At 32.2% G+C, this 18,176-nt stretch overlaps 4 protein-coding genes across 6 annotated transcripts; 3 read left to right on the top strand and 1 right to left on the bottom strand.

Moving 5' to 3' along the window:
• The first annotated feature begins 807 nt into the window (after positions 1–807).
• LOC8262056 lies at positions 808–1,850 on the top strand. The gene has a single exon (XM_002517862.4). It carries the CDS (start codon positions 1,168–1,170, stop codon positions 1,672–1,674), a length of 507 nt encoding a protein of 168 aa, XP_002517908.1. The 5' UTR covers positions 808–1,167; the 3' UTR covers positions 1,675–1,850.
• A 5,606-nt stretch (positions 1,851–7,456) lies between these two features.
• On the top strand, positions 7,457–11,685 carry LOC8262057 (mannan endo-1,4-beta-mannosidase 2). The gene is made up of 5 exons (XM_002517863.4): positions 7,457–8,677; positions 9,603–9,800; positions 10,132–10,254; positions 10,525–10,736; positions 10,946–11,685. The coding sequence occupies exons 1-5, from the start codon at positions 8,309–8,311 to the stop codon at positions 11,349–11,351; spliced, it is 1,308 nt and encodes a 435-aa protein (XP_002517909.2). The 5' UTR covers positions 7,457–8,308; the 3' UTR covers positions 11,352–11,685.
• Positions 11,686–11,881: 196 nt separating this feature from the next.
• Positions 11,882–12,971, bottom strand: LOC8262058. Its single transcript, XM_015718520.3, has 2 exons — positions 12,477–12,971; positions 11,882–12,434 (listed from the first exon to the last, which is right to left on the bottom strand). Exons 1-2 carry the CDS (start codon positions 12,739–12,741, stop codon positions 12,070–12,072), a joined length of 630 nt encoding a protein of 209 aa, XP_015574006.1. The 5' UTR covers positions 12,742–12,971; the 3' UTR covers positions 11,882–12,069.
• A 1,901-nt stretch (positions 12,972–14,872) lies between these two features.
• On the top strand, positions 14,873–18,051 carry LOC8262059 (putative ubiquitin-conjugating enzyme E2 38). Of its 3 annotated transcripts, XM_048376293.1 has the most exons (8): positions 14,877–15,192; positions 15,529–15,639; positions 15,723–15,819; positions 15,991–16,322; positions 16,425–16,494; positions 16,635–16,774; positions 16,856–17,167; positions 17,516–18,051. In XM_048376293.1, exons 1-8 carry the CDS (start codon positions 15,136–15,138, stop codon positions 17,789–17,791), a joined length of 1,395 nt encoding a protein of 464 aa, XP_048232250.1. In that variant the 5' UTR covers positions 14,877–15,135; the 3' UTR covers positions 17,792–18,051. The 3 variants fall into 3 exon arrangements, with proteins under 3 accessions (XP_015573909.1, XP_002517911.1, XP_048232250.1); XM_015718423.3 differs by having other exon boundaries at positions 14,873–15,192; positions 15,529–15,606; positions 15,723–16,322; XM_002517865.4 differs by having other exon boundaries at positions 14,875–15,192; positions 15,723–16,322.
• Positions 18,052–18,176: the final 125 nt, after the last annotated feature.

The following is an 18,176-nucleotide window of genomic DNA, read 5'->3' as shown; positions in this document are numbered from 1 at the left end:
TATTAGTTAATATTTATATTTAAAAATTAATTAATATAAATTTATTATATATTATTAAATAATTATTTTTATTTATAGATATCTTGTTCAAATATAAGACTACCTTGGCAATCAACTAAAGGGAATATCTCTTCTAGAAAAAAAAAAAAAAAAGAAGAAAGATAATATTTTATCATTGTCTGATTTTAAAAGTAGATTCTTTCTTCTCCTTCTTCCTTACTTAAAGGATTCTATGGAAAAGAAAGCTAGATTCTCTCATCAACAATAGAGTGCCCGTTTGACACAATTATCTCGAGGATGATCAAAACTATTCTTATGAAAAATATCACCATAATTGATGTTTGGTAAACATATAAGCTGGTGGAATTAGTTCTACAGATAGTTAAGATAACATATGTTTTTCCGAAAATTTATTTACCAAATAATCACTAATTTTCATAAAAACATTTTTAATAATAATCATAGTTATTTCAAATTGTCATGCTAAACAGGTCCAAAGATTATGAAATTCTTATTTGCCAATCGAACCATATGGATTTTGTTCTGATATTTGCATGTAGCACTTGATATGGGGCAATTCTTTTCCCAATTGGCTATAATGCCAAAATGAAGAACAAGAAAAGTAGTTAGGCTTCCATGGAAGTTTGAAGATTCTGCTAGGTGTAAAGGTGTAAAGACAGAGAGAGGGTTTGCAACCCTACCAAGGAACCTGCCCTTCCAAACTCCAGACAAAAGAGGTAAAGAGAAGAGTGCCCCAAATGAGACTTTTAGTCCAAAAGTCCAAAAACAAAAATATATGCTCAAAAGCCCAAATATCTGTCCATCTGGTCACTGTGAGTCTGAGCAAAGACATGGTTTTACTTGGGCAACATCAATCCAGGAAAACAAACACCCCCTCTTCACTCACAATCTCAAGCGTGTGAATAACACTAACCAATCACATGCCATTATAGCATGACAGTGTTTCCAAAAGCATCAAACTACAAGTGTTATTGAACAAGTAGTAATAATTCTGTCTGCCCTTTACAGTTTTCCATCTCAAGGCTCAAGACACAGTTTGGTATCCAAAACAGAAAATTTACCAAAGCAAACCCAATAACCCAGAAACCGATGGAAGAGAGACAAATCAAAGGTTAAAGAAAGAAAAATCAAAGCTTTGAAAGAAACATGGAAAGTCAAGAAGAGGTAGAGGCTACAAGAATACAGCAGCAGCAACCATCATCAACATACAGTTTATTCATAACAGTTATGAGCAAAAGGAGAACATGGGTATGTCTTTTTGTGTTAGTATATACAATCCTTTTATCATCTTCATGGAATTTACTTAAATCCGTACTTTCTTGGTACAAAGAACAATCCCAAGTTGCCACTTCTTCTGGGTGGCCTGCTTTATATGCATCAGTTCTTTTAGGTGCAGTTTTTGGACTTCTTTCGATGGTTGCAGCTCTTGCAGTTGCTGTACCAGCAACTCTGGTTATATGGATCACTGTTGTTGTGTTATTAGCTTTCTTTGGGAAGCCAAGAAGGGCTTTGGTTATTGAAGGGAGAAAGATTACAAGAGAAATTATTGGGTTTGTTTTCAAGATCTTGTTAAAAGAAGGGAATTTTGTTGCTGCTGTTTGTGCTGTTCTTGGTTACTTTGCTCTTGTTAGAAGGAATTATGAAGCTGATTGAGTTCATTATATTGTCAATTCTCTTGGTTCTTACAGATGGGAATCAATTTGTGTTTGATAGTTTTTATTTTATTTCTTGGGTTTAGAATTAGGGTATGAGTTGGTAAAGTTTTTAAGGTTGATCTGTAACAAAATTACTAGCTTTCTAATTCTACTGCAATATGCTCTTTCTAATTATTCTGATGGGTCCTTTCTACTTAATTAGATGCTCAGTTTTTCTTTTTCCTGGCAAAGATAACATATGAATTCTTTTTCCTAATCAAAATAATAATTTTAGAAGCATTTTCATGGATTTCTAATCATATATGCTGAGACTTTAGAATATTGCTCTACTTATGCAAGCTGGGATTTTGAAGATTTGTTGTTGATAACTTGGATCATCATATTCTTTATTATCTAAAGACCTTCTTTAGTTCTATATCCAACTTCCTTTACAAACTGTCAGCTTTATTATTATTATTATTATTATTATTATTATTATTATTATAGAGAGAGAGAGAGAGAGAACTACAGTGGAGTCTTCATCTATACTTTGTCAGGACTCAGGACCATATTATGACATATGCATGTCTTTGCCTTAAAGCCATGCCAATGCTTTTGAAGCTAAAGGAAGGAGGATCAGTCTAAATAAAATTTAGCAATGGGCCTTTCTGTATTTCATTTTTGCAGGTATTGGACCTACTGCTGGTGTCTCCTTCTGCAAACTTACTTCCCAAGAAGATTCAGCGCATACAAACACTGAATAACTTCTAGCAAATTGTATTTTGAGGACCACAACAGATTGCATGTTCATGAATTGTGTGCTTTTCCTTTTTCTTTATTCTTTTTTCGAGTTACAGATTGTTTACTTGGCAAATCTGAAACCTCTCCATTCTTGAAAAATGGAGAATATCAACCGGATATTATGGCAAAAGTGTACAGGCTTAACTCTAATCCCATAACATTTGCTGGCAGTGAAATGCAGGAAAATACAATACAGGAAAGAAAAAAAGAAACAGAATGTTAAAAATTATTAAAATGAAACGCAAAGATGAACAGTAGTTGAATTGAATTGTTGCCAACTGATAACACAACAGTTGTATTGGGCCATGCATAAACAAGGGTCTGCTGTAATGTAACAATGTGAAATCCTTATTGCATAGGCCTATTTGTTTGTGAACTTATACTTGGCCCATTTTAGAAAGTTCAATTTTCATCTCTCTATCTAATATAAGATTCATTTGGAATTTAATTAAGAATTTCTTTCTTTCTTTCTTCTTCCACTCAGAATGTTCCAAAGCCATATTGAATATGCAACTAATTTCTATTCGGGCTTGAAATTAGCCTAAAAATATATTATTTTACTAAGAACTCAAAATTTGCAGGAATACCTAAAATCATTTGTTTTTATTTTTTTAATCAAACACACAAAATTAAAAATGCAGAGTATTAAAAATTTTATTTCAATTCTAATTCTTATAATATAGTGTAATTCTATTATGAACCTTACCAAATTATTAATGCAAGCATTGATCATCTCATTCAACATAAGAGAAATAATTAAAATGACATTGCTCATTCTTTAGCTTATCTTGTTCATGAGACTTATTTAGAATTTCATTTGGGTTGAGGAAGTTCCTTTTGATATTGATAATATCATTTCAAATTATGTAAGATTGCTGTCTTCTAGTCATCAATAAATTCTCAAAAAGAAAAAAGAAAAAAAGAACTAAAGGCTTGAATCGTGGTCTTATGGGTAATCTCACACTTTATAATAAGGTTCAATATAACTCATCAGTATTATTTCTGGTCTAATTAAGATTTTGAGTTCGAACTTTATATATACATAATATTTTACTCGATATATTTAAATTATTCTAAATTGCTAGATAAAAGAAGTCTACAACTGTCCTACCGGTTGACGGATTGAATTTCAACGTCTTCATCCATCGTTTTCCATAAATTAGTAAATATTTAAGAAAAAAAAGTTTGGCTTACATGTGATAAGGGGGGGAGGATATAACATGGTTTGAAGATTTAGGAATTACTAATGTATAAAAACTATCTTATTCATTGCTAATTAGTGAATTAACACCATAAAATTAAATACATGAAAGAGGACAGTCATTTCTTAGTAAGTGCATTTAGAAGACGTGTAAAACAGAAGACTTTAAATTTCTTTTGGTGGCTCTCATATCAAGTATTCTGTCTACTGTCGGTGGCTTCTTTTGGGTAGCATCAATCCTTTTTGGTTCTTGGATTCTTTTATTATTTCCCAAGTAAAAATGTTCTCTACATTACACATTACCATTTAACCCTGCCAATTGTTCGACCGGCTCAAATCAAACCGAACTTAGTCGAACTCGAACTTTTAAAGTGATGCATAGTCTAGCTTAGTTTGACAAATATATCAATTTTTTTAATTTTTAATATGATTTGTCGGATTTTTTAAAAAGAAAGAATTTTTTTTTTTAATTCATATAAATTCTAAAAACATATTCATGTCTAATCCAAATTTTTTAAGATAAACTCGATTAGGCTAGACGAATATTTGAACAGCTCTGAAAAAGAAAATACTATAATGCAACCATACATAATGCAATTGTGATATTGAATTTTTTTTAATATATATATATATATATATTTTTTTTTTCTTTTTTTAGCATTGTATAGTAATCAACCATACACTTAATATAATCATCTCTGCATTTTCTAAACACTCAGATTACTGAGTGTGAAATTACTAATGCAAAATGCATTTAATATCTGATGAAGGCGGGTGCATCTCAACCTCAATTCGAAGCCTAGACCAAGTGGGGGAGAATGGTGACAAAACAAGAACCTGGCAATGTCGCGGGGATGGGGCATGGCCTGCTTCTTATCTATACTCTATACCTACACAAGGGGTTTACATTATTCACAGAAAGTAAAAGTTAAAAGAAAGAAACAATCAAATTTGTGGCTGGAATATGGTATTATACTTAATAAATAGATATAAACAATTTACGCCATTAGTAAAATGTGTAGTGTAGTGAGTAGTGAGGCCAAAACTCTACCCATGAATATTTGGGACGCCAAGTCTTAACTCCAAGCTAGGCATACACATTAAGTGGTCCTTCTTGACCCTCCACAGATTGCGCCGCTAAATTTCAGGAATCATGCAAAAATGTCTTCCAATTAACTAAATTAATCAACCTTGGACCACTGCTTTGTTCAAATCATTCAATGTTTATGTTTTGCTTTAAAGTATTTTTACAGTTTCCTGTTTCTGTTTGTTTTATAAGGTTTTCTAGTCAAATCTTCTGAATATATATCTAACAAAATAACCCAATCAAATTATACATGGTCCTTTTCCTTTCCCTTTTTTTTTCTAATCTTGATTGATAGATGTCGGCAGTGGAACACACCGGTCCACTTTGGACTATCCTCAATAAAATAGAATATCTCAGTTAATTAATGGGGATGAGAAGGGAAGACAGCAAAAAAAAACTCTTCTTGAGAAGTATATATATATATATATATATATATATATATGATGACGTTCTTATTGCACAATGAGTAGTATATATACCCCTATTCATTTAACTTATTAAATCAATAATGAAACCTTTTAATAAAAATAATTAATTTTTTTTTTTTATAATAATTTTTGTGTAAAGCTTAACATCATTGTCTGTTGGCAACTCATCATTAAGCTTTGTATATGATTATGGTACATGCCAACAAAAGAAGAAGGAGAAGAAGAAGAAGAAGAAGAAGAAGAAGATTGATGATAATGATAAAGATAAAGATAAAGATAAAGAAAAGAATCATTCAAAAATTGGTTTAGAACTGAAACTTCACCAATGAGCAACGAAGCATTTCCCTTTGTCTCTCTACTTGATAAAGACTCCTCCTCCTCCTGTGCCCCATTCATATATAATGCTGTTGATGATAGAACAATAATAGCCCCATTTCCCCCCCTTCCCTGCCAAAATATAATGATAATGGCAACCCATCAATTACAGCTTAAACAACCCTACATTCTTCAAAATATACGTATGTAATAGAAAATAATATTTGTCGCTTGTTGAATAAATATAAAATTGTACGTGATTATATAGTAGTTAAGTAATCATATATTAAAAAATGGATTTACTTATTGAATTATTGTAATCCGGATGGTGATGTTGTCTTAATTTTAAAGAATTAAGCTTACATAATCGAGATCTATATCTATATCGTAATCAATTTGATATTGGAAAAAATTATAAAAGAATTACACTGTTCAACAGTTTGAATTATACAGTTAGACAGAGGTTGCCGACATGGTTCGCCTGTCTTGCCAAAATAGGTATGCAGACAAATTACAAGTGAGCAAGGAAACTTTAAATTTTGTAGAGCCAATAATCCATGGAATACCCTAATTAGCATATTAATTAACTATTAATCAAGATTATTAAGTTTTCTGACTTGTGCTTGCATGAATCCAGTCAAGGCTAAAGATAAAAGGGTCCAAAAGTTGAGTTCTGATAATAATTTTCTTTTAATTGAATGGAGATAAAGATTAAGCAAAGAATTATAACCTTAATCCTCCATTATTATCAATTGCTCAATAGTCTTTTTTTCTTTGTTTTTTCTCTTTTCAAATTATGGGATAAACAATCACCTATGCTATAGTAAATAATAAGAATAAATGCACTTTTTATTTAAATTAAGCGTCGAGTGTTTATTTAATATTAACATACTTCTTCATATGAATTTATAACAAATTTTAAAACTAATAAATTGTACTAACTATCAATTTAGACTAATACACAAACCATCCAACGTTGGAAGAGTAATACTTAAACATCAAACTTTCCTTTCCCATGAGAAAGAAATAATAGAAGCCTTTGAATATGAGAATGCAACATAAAAATGAGCTATAACATAAGATTGAGTTAATTAGTAGAAATAATGTTGTCAAAAATAGACTATTTAGGTTAAGTGGATCCTTCTGATATGAAATTTGGTCAAGACCACTTCAATCCTTTTGGTTTCAACTATAATTTAGGCCTGTTTGAGACTCTGGATTTGCAAAATTTGATATTTACTTATTTTAGAATTTTAGAAACTGTTTTCGCAAATAAAATACTTTTTCAGAAATTTATTTATGATAAAAAGTTTATTAAAATAAAATAAATCGATGAGTTAAAAAAGTTAAATATGTAATTTTAAATAAATTATAAAATGCCGTAATCTATAATTACTTTTAATATTTTTGTGGTTATTAAATAAATATTATAAAATTTATATAAAAATATTTTAGCATGTAAAATCTATATAAATCTTATATATTATAATATTTTATGTAAATTTGACTATACATAAATAAAATTTAAAAAAATTATATTATTATAAATTACAACACTTTAAAATTCACTATATTTTTAATATCTGACATCAACATTAAAAATTTTGAATATATTTTATTGTTAAAGAGAGCCTAACTCCTAAATTAATTAGTCTATCTGCTGAATGATTGAGGCTAAAGCTTCAACCATTATAGGTAAAGGTCATTATTATAAGAAAAATTAGAAATTATAGGTAAAGATCATATTAATATCTTCTATGTTGAAAGAACAGAAAAATAGATAAAATATTATGAATTGGGCTGTTTCTTTTCTTTTGGTTTTTCAAATATATAAATATATAAAGGTAAAAGAAAGAAAAAGAAAAGAGGTAAAATGTGAAAAAACCATATGATAAAGTGAGTATAAGGGGAGAGTAGCGGTGGCAAAATTGTCTGGCTATTCACATGGGAGCAGTTATCTAACTTGTAAGAGCTTGAATCTGCTATAATTAACAAACAATGCTAAATGTGCAACTTTTTATTTACCAAAAAGAGCTGCTAAAAAAAGGATTACAATACTGGTTTAGAATCAGATCCATAAACAGATGAGCACATGCTCATGAGGCCTGAGATCTTTTCCTTCTATTTTTTTTAAAGATTTTCTTTTTCCATATTCTTTAAACTACAGTTGGTAGGGAAGTTTGAAAGATAGCAATCAGATATGGGGCCATAAGTGTTGAAGAAGGTTGGAAACTTGGTCTCTGTAGAAATATTAAAAAAGAAGGAACATTGAAAAGAAAAATTTCAGATGCTTAGATCTGTTTATTCACCAATCAGGTTGATACCAACATTCCACCTCACAACCACCACCACCATCACCACCACCACCACCACCCTTCTTCAGTCATCAGTGTTGGTGACATGTTAGGTGTCATCTTGGTCTTCATATTGTTTGAACCTTCTTGCACAAGTTCTTTCTTCTTTCTTTCAGTTTTTCACCATATAAAATCCTTAAATTCATATAGCAAAAGACAACAACTTTCTAACATCAAACCCCTCTCTCTCTCTAATTTTATGTTGTCTGTCTGAACCTCATTTCTTGAGGTTTGAATGCTTTCGAACTCATTTCTGAGTTATCATTCTCAAATAGGGATCTGGGTATTCTTTAAGATTGCCTGTTACATGCACTTCTTGATTATAAGTTGCTAAACATCTCATCTTTGTATCTGGGTATTCATAATTATTGGCGGATTTACGATAGAGCCGACAGGGTATCCAAAAATTTTATTGCAATTTTGTTCAATTTGTGTTATTTTTGCCATTTTTCAGATCTTTATACCGTATGTACAAAAAAATGGTGGCTGCAAATGGGCTCTTTTATCCAATTCTTGGGTTTGCTTCTTGTGTGGCATTCCTTTACATGTCTTTTGGAGATTTCAAGCTTAGTTATCATCAAGGACCAGAGTTAGCTTTTGTGACCAGAAATGGGACTCAGTTTATGGTGGAAGGTCGACCTTTTTACATAAATGGGTGGAATTCTTTTTGGTTAATGGACCATTCTGCTGAAGACGATAGGAAACCTAGGGTTAGTGCAATGCTGCAAGCTGGTGCAAAGATGGGCCTAACTGTTTGTCGAACATGGGCTTTTAATGATGGTGACTATAATGCTCTCCAGGTTTCCCCTGGTAAATTTGATGAGGGGGTCTTTCAGGTAAGATAGACAAGTGCATATCGTTATACTTGTTTCTTAATTTTTCTGTTGTTAATTACCAGCTTGTTTGAGTAGAAAGTTAACCTACAAAAGTTTTTGGTTTGGTTTGGTTCTAAGAACTTAATTTCAGCAGTAAGTCCTGATTTTGTATGTTTGATGTTCTCATTTTCGTATCTATTTTTATGAATTGCTTAATTTGTTTATTCTTTTTTTTCTTTATTTAAGATGCCTTTCGTACTTAAGAATTGGCACTAGTGAATTTTACTTTTCTGTTAAAAAAATAAATAAGGTCACCTCTGTACAAAGGTCACAAATGGATACAGAAGCATAGCACTAAAATGAATGTATTCATAGCAAATGACTATGAGTACATATTTAGTGCTTGCACATTTGTTTGCAACTAATTATATGTCCTTTAAGCCTTTCTAATCGAATGTTATATGGCTGTTTTGAGTTGTTAATGAGCAAATCACAATAAAAAGCAGATAAAGAAGCATTCTGAGTATTTTAATGATGCAAACTAATATTTTCTACTATTTCCTTGTTTTTATATGTATTGAAGCAGAACAAACTTAAATTTTATATACTGACTATTTTCATTTAGTAACTTTTCTCCATATTGCATGCCTTAACATTCAATGTGATGACTGTACAGTGTATTTGCAGTAAGAGGTTGTGCACCTCAACGTTTCAATGACATGATTTTTGCTGAGACAAAGCTTTATTCTTTTATACTAGAACCTTCCTCTATTAAGTATTTATATCGAGGGCCATTGATAGTTCGAGCTGTCTTCATTACTACCTTATTGAAATGGTCCAAATAGTGGAATTCTCGTTAGTAGTTGCACTTTTTCCTCTATCATAAGAATCATAATGGCATTTTTCCCATTTGCATTCTATATATTAATGACTCGAATTGTGGCAGGCCTTGGATTATGTCATTGCAGAAGCAGGACGACACGGAGTCAGGCTGCTTCTAAGTTTGGTCAATAACTTAAAAGCATATGGTGGGAAGACACAATATGTGAAGTGGGCATGGGAAGAAGGCATTGGGTTGAGCTCTTCAAATGATTCTTTCTTCTTTGATCCAACCATCAAAAGATATTTTAAGAACTATGTAAAGGTAAAGGGTCATCTAGCTTCAGAGGGATTTTATTGGATGTTACTTTGCTATTAAATAAATTCAAAGTAGGACTGAAATGGCACTCAAATGACATATCATATCACTGAAACAGCTGAACCTCGTCTTCCTGTTTTATTGACAAGGAGAATTTTGTTCTCATCAAGGTCTTTTAGCTAGATTCTTTTGTGGTATTGGGTTTCTTTTGCATGTTAAAGAGCTACAAGTCTTATTCAGTTTTTTGGTTCATGACATAAGCTATTCATGCCTCCTGTCGAGGTATGTGGTTGTCTATTTTATTATGTAAAATATCTAATTTAAGTCCTTATTTCAGACTATACTGACAAGAAAGAACACCATCACGGGGATCGTGTATATGAATGATCCAACCATCTTCGCGTGGGAGCTGATGAATGAACCCCGTTGCATAACCGATCCTTCAGGGGACACTCTTCAAGTAAGTCGTAAACTCCTTGCACTGCCATAATTTTGTGAGCATCAAATATAGAAGGGCCTGATTTCAAATGAATTCTAATACAATAGAATATTTTCCAGAGGATTTATATTACTCTGACCCTAACTAGGTTTAGGAGCTCCTGGAATCATGTTTTAAAAGTTGCTACTATTTTGCCAATTTTGACCTCTACCTGAAATCTATCATGTGTGCACATTCCTGTTTATTGATTGATCTCTGTGCATATGCTAAGTTTATGAACTGGAATTGTAGGAATGGATAGAAGAAATGTCAGCTTTCGTTAAATCAATTGACAACAACCATCTACTGACAGTGGGTCTGGAAGGGTTTTATGGCCCTAAAAACCCCAAGAGATTAACTGTAAATCCAGAAGAATGGGCATCAAACCTTGGATCTGATTTTATTCGCAACTCCAAGGTCCCGGACATTGATTTTGCCTCTGTTCATATATACCCTGATCATTGGTAAGATATTGCATTACTCTGTTGAATAAAAAAAGCTCGCCATGAATATTTCCTTGTAACTGTTAATTTTTTTAAATTTTTTTAATCTGCTGTTAAGAAAAGAACATCCCAGTTCCCTTGATGACTTATTATCAATATGGCTGTTTATCCCCTTATCTTTTCTTGCTTGTACATCTTATCTTAAATTGAATTGATAATTTGTTTTCTAGGATCCAAAATCAAGGACTTGAAGAGAAACTAACATTTGTGTATAAGTGGATGCAATCTCACATAGAAGATGGCCACTATGAGCTAAATAAGCCAGTCTTTTTCACTGAATATGGATTCTCTAACCTGAACAAGGACTTTCGGCCAGATCACCGAGATCGGTTTTACAAAACTGTTTTGGACGTCATCTATAAATCTGCAAAGAGAAAACGAGCTGGGGCAGGCGCATTGGTGTGGCAATTGTTTGTTGAGGAAATGGAAGAATTTAATGATGATTTTGGGATTGTGCCATGGGAAAGGCCATCGACATACAGGTTTTTAACTGAACAATCATGCAAATTGGCTAGAATTCAGGGGGATCCTCGACCAAATCAATATTTTAAAGATTTATGCTTGCGGAGAGAGTGAGTATTTAATTCTTCTAACGAAGTTGGTTTATCATTTGTGGTTCGAGATTACTTAACAAAGAGATGCAGGTCATCATTTTGTACCATATTCTTTTCATTTCTATACAAAATTATGTATTCATATCATATTAGGCAAGTATAGGTATATTGCAGCAGAGATGATAGACAATGCTGCTGCAAAAATCTGTTCTTAAGATCTTGCTATAAGAGAAGTGTGGCTCAAGAGGTGGTGCAGGTTAGATTAGAGATTCTGTTTGCCTGTAATCAATTGTAGCAGTGATAAATATTCCTGGGATGCTTTAAACTTCTTATAAGAGTAGGGAGTGATTCCATGATTTGCTTGAGCTATTGAAAGTTACTCATTTCTTTATACAGCCAGAAAAAGAACACAGCACAGTAAGGATCATATATTTTTCAAAGAGAAATTGCAATGCAAACTTGGAGAAGACATGCACTGGAAGCCTGAGCTAGTTGGATTAATAGGAGAAATAGGAGACAAGCAAACAAAGGATAAAACCAAACAACACCATATGAGTTTAAGTAAAGATTCTTAATAAACTAGGAAATATACATTCAAGAGAAATGAAACCCTTGCACTCCTGATATTAAAGAAAAAGAAAACAAAACAAAAGAAAAGCCCTACACTTAACTTAATGGCTTTGCCAAGATGAACACTGACACACATCAAATGTCACACAATCGACATATAATTCAAAGATCTAATGACTTGACCTTTGCTTAGCCAATCTTGGTGAAGTCCTGACTCCATTAACAGGACTAGATCCATTCTCCTTATTACTTTTCCCTTTTTTTCCCCTCCTCAATTTCTTCCCAACGGAATTCTCCCTATTCACTTCCTCAACAACCTTCATCACCGCATCATCAATACCACCACTGGCCTTCCCCTTATTCTCCACACTCTCCGTTGCCACCTTTTCAAAATCCCCAACTAACTTCCTTACTGACTTCTTCTTTTTCACCTTCTCCACAATCTCCTCCTCTTCTTCTTCTTCACTCTCCTCATCCATCAAATCCATAAATCTCCTTCTCTTTATCACCTTAGGAGCCGGGGGTGGCGATGCGGACCCGACTCTTTTTCCATTATCGTTCTTCTTATTCGAAGCGGGACTATTTCTTGCTTGCAATTTTGCTTCTTTTTCTCGGAACTTCCGGAGTTTGTTAACGCTGCCTTCGATTCTGCCCTGCAGACGGAGACGCTGGAAGCTATGACCACCCATTGACCAATGAGCCTCCTGAGCCCAAGAAAGAAATGGGTCCGTGACAGGCACAGGTGGGTCTACCCGATCTGAGTTGAACTTAACGTCGGTGTAGATTCGAGGACGTGGGAGGCTACTGCCATAGAACTTCCCGGGACCTAAAGGGACTACCATGATTTTTGGTTCCTTTGGGGAATTGTAACAAGCAGATGGTGAGAGAGAGAGTTGGGATCTATATCCTTTGATTAGTAGGTTGATGTGTTGTTGCTATTTTGGTTTGGGTTATAAACAGAGGGGAAGTAGGTGGCGCGCGGGGAATCATGGCGGCAGGATTTGGCGCCAGAAGTTGGCGCCATTGATTTGGGAATGGAAATTTTCTCTGCTTGGGTTGGGAAGGCGGGCTGAACAAAAATAGGCTCGGAACTTTTCTTTATTATGTCTGTGTTCGGGAGTAAGCCCGGCCCAAATAATAGGATTTTATTTCATACTTCTTAAACAAAAATCAAAAGTTTAAAAGGAAAAGGAATTAGCCAGAATAGAAAAGATACCACTCTATTTTCTTCATATTACCCTGATTATTTTTTTACTTTATAATTTTATATATAATTTTTTTTTCATTAACCATTCGAATAAATAAATTAAATATAACTTTATCACTTAATTTTTAGTCGAATATATAAATATCTAACCGTACTTTATTTATCCCTATAACTTTATTAGGAAAATAAACTTACCTGATTGAAGGACAGAGAAATAAACAAACCAAACGAAAAATAAATTAAAGAAAATGAAAGTCAGAGTTGAAACATGTACTCTACAAGTCATCTGCACCATTTTCCAAATCGTAAAACAAACATCACCACTATACCTATAGTAGTAGAAAAACACCCAATGGGCTTTTCAATGATTTTATAAATCTTGGTTGGTTTTGACTTACAGATAACAATAATAATAAGAGAGAAAAAAATGCACCAAGATAAATTTCTTTATAGGTTAGGTTTACTTTTGTATTTTTATTTCTTTATTATTCGACAACGTAAATTTCATTTTCCTAATTTAGATTTTTATCTGATTGGGTTAGACAACTTAATATTTGGTTGAGATTACAACTGAATTATATTACTTTGTAAATTTTCAAACAGAAAAGAAAAGAAAGAAAAGAGAGAGATAGAGAATTTCGAAATTCAGTGATCGAATTTGAAAAAAAAAAGACTTAAGTTGAGTTGCCCGAAATCAAGACTTGACTCAACATCTAATAGCACTTGGTTTCTTTATTAATGAGGAGCTTGAATTATAAGTTCCGAAAATTTCGATGGCTTATTTGCATCAAAAAATAATTTAAGAAAAAAAATAAATATTTTTTTATAATAATAAATGTCGTGCAACATACGAAGAAGCGAATAACATAAAATAAAATTCTAAAATTAAAAATCCTTTTACTAGTTCTTGCGAAAATTGAATTTTCACTAAACCTCTTCTAAAACTTTTAACATTATAAAACTTTTTGTTAAAACTTATCATTTGGGGAAAAAAAAATCATACAATAACTAGGAGATTTTAGGAGAAATAATTAGAGTACAACTAGGAATTTTTCTAATTCTAACTAAGAAAAAATAAAAAAAAACCTGTATATTTTAGAAAAGATTTTTACACGATCTAGAGAGAAGAAGATACTTTAACCTAATTTATATAATTTTCTAGATCAACTTCAAAAAATTATATTATAATTTAGTACTTTTATATTTAAAGGATATTTTTATGAAGGAGTAATATGTTTTTTTAATATTTTAATATTTTTAAATATATTTAGTATTTTTTATTTATTTTATACAATGTAAATATTAATAAAAATATATTTTTCTAATAAAATAAATATTTTTAAATAATTTAGCATTCGATTAGATATTTTATAATCATAACAAATTATTAAAATATATATATTTTTATTTTAATTAAATTTGAACAATTAATTTTTTAAGATAAATTTAATATATTTAGAAATTCTATAATATATTATTAAATATAATATTATTTATAAAATTATAATTTAATAATAGTTCGTACAATATATAAATAAATTATATAAATAATAATAATAATATAAATATATACTTAAAATATATTAAAAAAATAAAATATTTAATACTTTCGTACAAAAATTTCCCCATCCCTTCATGTACCCTAATTTTTTTTTTTTTTTTTTTGCATTAGATAGAGTTTCCATCGTTCTCAAACTCATCAGAATTAGCGACAAATTTAAACTGAGACATTAATAATCAAAAACCAAACCCTACAGAATTGAAATCCAACGAATCATATTCGTTTACAAAAACTAGCATTTGACCTCAAATAGAATTGACCGCACTGAGTAAATGCTTATCGTTTTTCCTTTTTTCCCTGATAAGGCGCGAATTAAAACTCTTCCTCTCTCTCTCTCTCACTAGAACCCCAAAAAACAAAAAAAGGCCACACTCTCTGTACAGTCAATCTTTTTCTCTCTTAAAATTCAAAAGCAGATAACAAAAACTGTTGATTGTGATTTTGATTTTGATTTTTAAACTTGATTTAATGAATATTGATATTGACGATCAAGTATCGATCTCCAACAATCTCAATCAAAAAGAGGTTTGATCATGTCTTATACTATTACTTCTGATCGCCACTTTTTTTTTTCTTTGTTTTTTTTTTTTTAATTTATAATAATAAACGATTTTTTCGTTTTTTTTTATTGAACTGAATTGTTTGTTTGTTTATAGTTTTAAATGTGGATGTAAGTTTGTATTGGCTAGAGAATTGGTATGGGGAAAGATAAATTATTTTTCTGTTTGATTCACACATCACTTGTGTTTTATTTTGCTGCATTATCAGTTAATTGTGGAGACTGAAATTCTTAACAAAGGGGTTTCTTTTTTTTTCTTAATCTTTAATTTCTGGTGTTAAAAAAGCAATCTTGTTTTGTAGGCTGTTCTATTTGATGCAATGGATGTTGAAAGAGATGTTGATGAAAAGGCTGACACATCTTCCAAGGGTAAAACAAAAGTAGGTGACGATGTTACTTGGCAACATCATCAGGTATATAATTGGAAGTTTGTTTTATGCTATGTCAAGATATATATATTGACTGTTGTATGGTATCCATCTTGGTCTTTCCTCAGGATAGTGGGCTTAATGCAAGTGTAGCAGGATCAGTTGATAGTAATGATCATCCGAAGAGTTCCACCTCTGGGTCAATTAGTTTGAATAATATTAACGGTTCCCTTTCTGACTTGTCATATCATGATGACGATGATGTGACTTTTGATGATGATGGTGGTGGTGCTGATGATTATTATTATTATTATTATGATGATGATGATGAGTACCTGTATGAAGAAGAAGATTATTTGGCTTATCAATCTCAATTTGATAATGTTGATCTTCCAGCTGGAGTAGAAGCATCGCTTCCTTGGCTGAAGGAACCTGCTAATTCTGGATTTAACACACCTGGTACAAGCACTTCAACAATGTCAGATCCTTCTGAGAGCAAGAGGAAATCAGTTATTCTAGATATTGCTGAGACAAAAAGGAAGGCAACCGGTTCTGGTCTTTCTGAAAACAATAGTTCAGCAGCAACTACAGCAAGTAGTTCTAATGGAGAAGAAATTGACAACAAAAGAAAAGGGGTCTTGCATATATTAAAGAATTTTAAACAATTTGACACTGTAGAAGACTTCTCAGATCATCACTATTGCCGTATGGAATCCTCTGACAAGCAGGTAATTGAATAGCAGATTAACTGAATCTGTCTTTTTTTTTTTCTGCCGTATGAATTGAACTTATATGGCTAATTAACTTAATTTGTTCACTCTTTCTGTTAGCGCCCTGACCCTAGGGGTTGGGCAAAGAGAATTCAAGAGGAATGGAAAATTCTGGAGAAGGACTTACCAGGTTAGAACAAAGTTTGTTTTCAGTAACAAGTTTTGGAATATGTTTTTGTTTATTACATCTTAACCTTCTCTTCTACACTAGTCTTTGATTGTTTAGATGACTGAGCCTCTTCCTCACTGTCCTCTGTGTATATTTCCTAGATACAATATCTGTTAGAGTTTATGAGTCGCGGATGGAACTTTTGAGGGCTGTTATTGTGGGACCTGCTGGTACCCCTTACCATGATGGACTTTTTGTCTTTGACTGTCTCTTTCCATCCACCTATCCGAATGCACCCCCGGTACATACCTTTTGACAGTCTTCTCTTTGTAGTATTATGAATATCCATACATGGTGGTTAATTGTGAGCATTTGCTGTTAGATGGTGTACTACTATTCTGGTGGACTTCGATTGAATCCAAATCTGTATGAATGTGGGAAAGTTTGCCTTAGCCTTTTGGGGACCTGGAGTGGAAAACAGACTGAGATGTGGATTCCAGGGAGATCAACAATGCTTCAAGTATTGGTTTCTATTCAAGCTCTAATTCTCAATGCTAAACCCTTTTTCAATGAGCCTGGGTATGAAACAAGTTATGCTGGTGAAAGTGGAGATAAAGAATCCAGGAAGTACAATGAGGATGTGTTTATCTTATCCTTGAAGACAATGATGTACACTCTTCGAAGGCCACCTAAGGTACAATTGCAGTATAATCTCTTAAAGTATCTTTGCCTTTGGTATGGCACTCATGTATCTGTAAATTAGTGAGATTCTTTCTTTGTTAAAGTTCATATTAGCGTTTTGATTGAAATTCTTGTTTTCTTTCGCTCCTTTGGCTAATGTTTCTCTTCAACTTCTTACTGGCTTATATAGTCTTATTGTTTTATTTTGGAAATGTAGCTGACACAATATGCCCATTTATCAAGGTCAAAGATATTTCTGTTCATGCACAAGCATAATACTAATTAGACTGGCATTTGCATGGCTGCAAAATAAATGTATCGGCTTTCCTGAAACAATCTAATCAATTGATTTTGTTTGCAGTATTTTGAAGACTTTGTCATTTGCCATTTTTACATCCGTGCACATGATATTCTGGTAGCATGTAAAGCTTACTTGGATGGTGCTACAGTGGGTACTGTTGCAGTTAAAGATGGCATAGCTGAAATTAATAAAGCAGAAATGAAAGCCTCTAGTGAATTTAGAGTAACTTTGGAAAAAACATTTAATGCTCTTATTACCAACTTCACTAAATTTGGGTCAATAGATTGCGGGAAGTTTCAGAGTAAAGAAGCTGACGGCAGATTAAGGAGGGTTTAGTAGCATCGCATAGCCAGTTGTAAGTACGATTTGAGTGGTATCAAGTTTTGTTATCCAATTTTGACAGATCTGGCTTGACCATTGCCCGCTCAAGACTACTTTTTATCTTTGGGGGATTCTAGGCAGATGTCAATATGTAGGGAAAACTGACATGGTGAAGGGATGACAAGATCTGCTGGATTTAATTTATTTTGCACATATCTGATTAAAATGGATATTTTTTTTTCCATATATTAGAAAAGCATTATGCTTTTTCTCTACATTTTGCTGATCATAAAGATAAACATATAATTTCATGCTTTACATTGATATTCTCTAGTAGTTAGTTTTCATTCGTTAATAAGAATATTAACTAGGCAGGAAACTTGTATATAACAGACCATGG

This window comes from Ricinus communis, chromosome 7 (assembly GCF_019578655.1).
Source record: "Ricinus communis isolate WT05 ecotype wild-type chromosome 7, ASM1957865v1, whole genome shotgun sequence".
Lineage (NCBI taxonomy): Eukaryota > Viridiplantae > Streptophyta > Magnoliopsida > Malpighiales > Euphorbiaceae > Ricinus > Ricinus communis.
Note: the sequence above shows the minus strand (reverse complement) of the source record. Positions and strands in the feature narration are given on the sequence as shown.

Excerpts from the sequence above, each read along its gene's own strand:
- LOC8262057 (XM_002517863.4), top strand. The coding sequence starts at position 8,309 with ATGTACAAAAAAATGGTGGCTGCAAATGGGCTCTTTTATCCAATTCTT. Across the intron at positions 10,255-10,524 it reads CTTCAGGGGACACTCTTCAA|GAATGGATAGAAGAAATGTC; the intron begins GTAAGTCGTAAA and ends CTGGAATTGTAG. Across the intron at positions 10,737-10,945 it reads CATATATACCCTGATCATTG|GATCCAAAATCAAGGACTTG; the intron begins GTAAGATATTGC and ends TTTGTTTTCTAG.
- LOC8262059 (XM_002517865.4), top strand. The coding sequence starts at position 15,136 with ATGAATATTGATATTGACGATCAAGTATCGATCTCCAACAATCTCAAT. Across the intron at positions 15,193-15,528 it reads ACAATCTCAATCAAAAAGAG|GCTGTTCTATTTGATGCAAT; the intron begins GTTTGATCATGT and ends CTTGTTTTGTAG. Across the intron at positions 16,495-16,634 it reads TCTGGAGAAGGACTTACCAG|ATACAATATCTGTTAGAGTT; the intron begins GTTAGAACAAAG and ends TATATTTCCTAG.
- LOC8262056 (XM_002517862.4), top strand. The coding sequence starts at position 1,168 with ATGGAAAGTCAAGAAGAGGTAGAGGCTACAAGAATACAGCAGCAGCAA.
- LOC8262058 (XM_015718520.3), bottom strand. The coding sequence starts at position 12,741 with ATGGTAGTCCCTTTAGGTCCCGGGAAGTTCTATGGCAGTAGCCTCCCA. Across the intron at positions 12,435-12,476 it reads ATTGCAAGCAAGAAATAGTC|CCGCATCGCCACCCCCGGCT; the intron begins CCGCTTCGAATA and ends AAAGAGTCGGGT.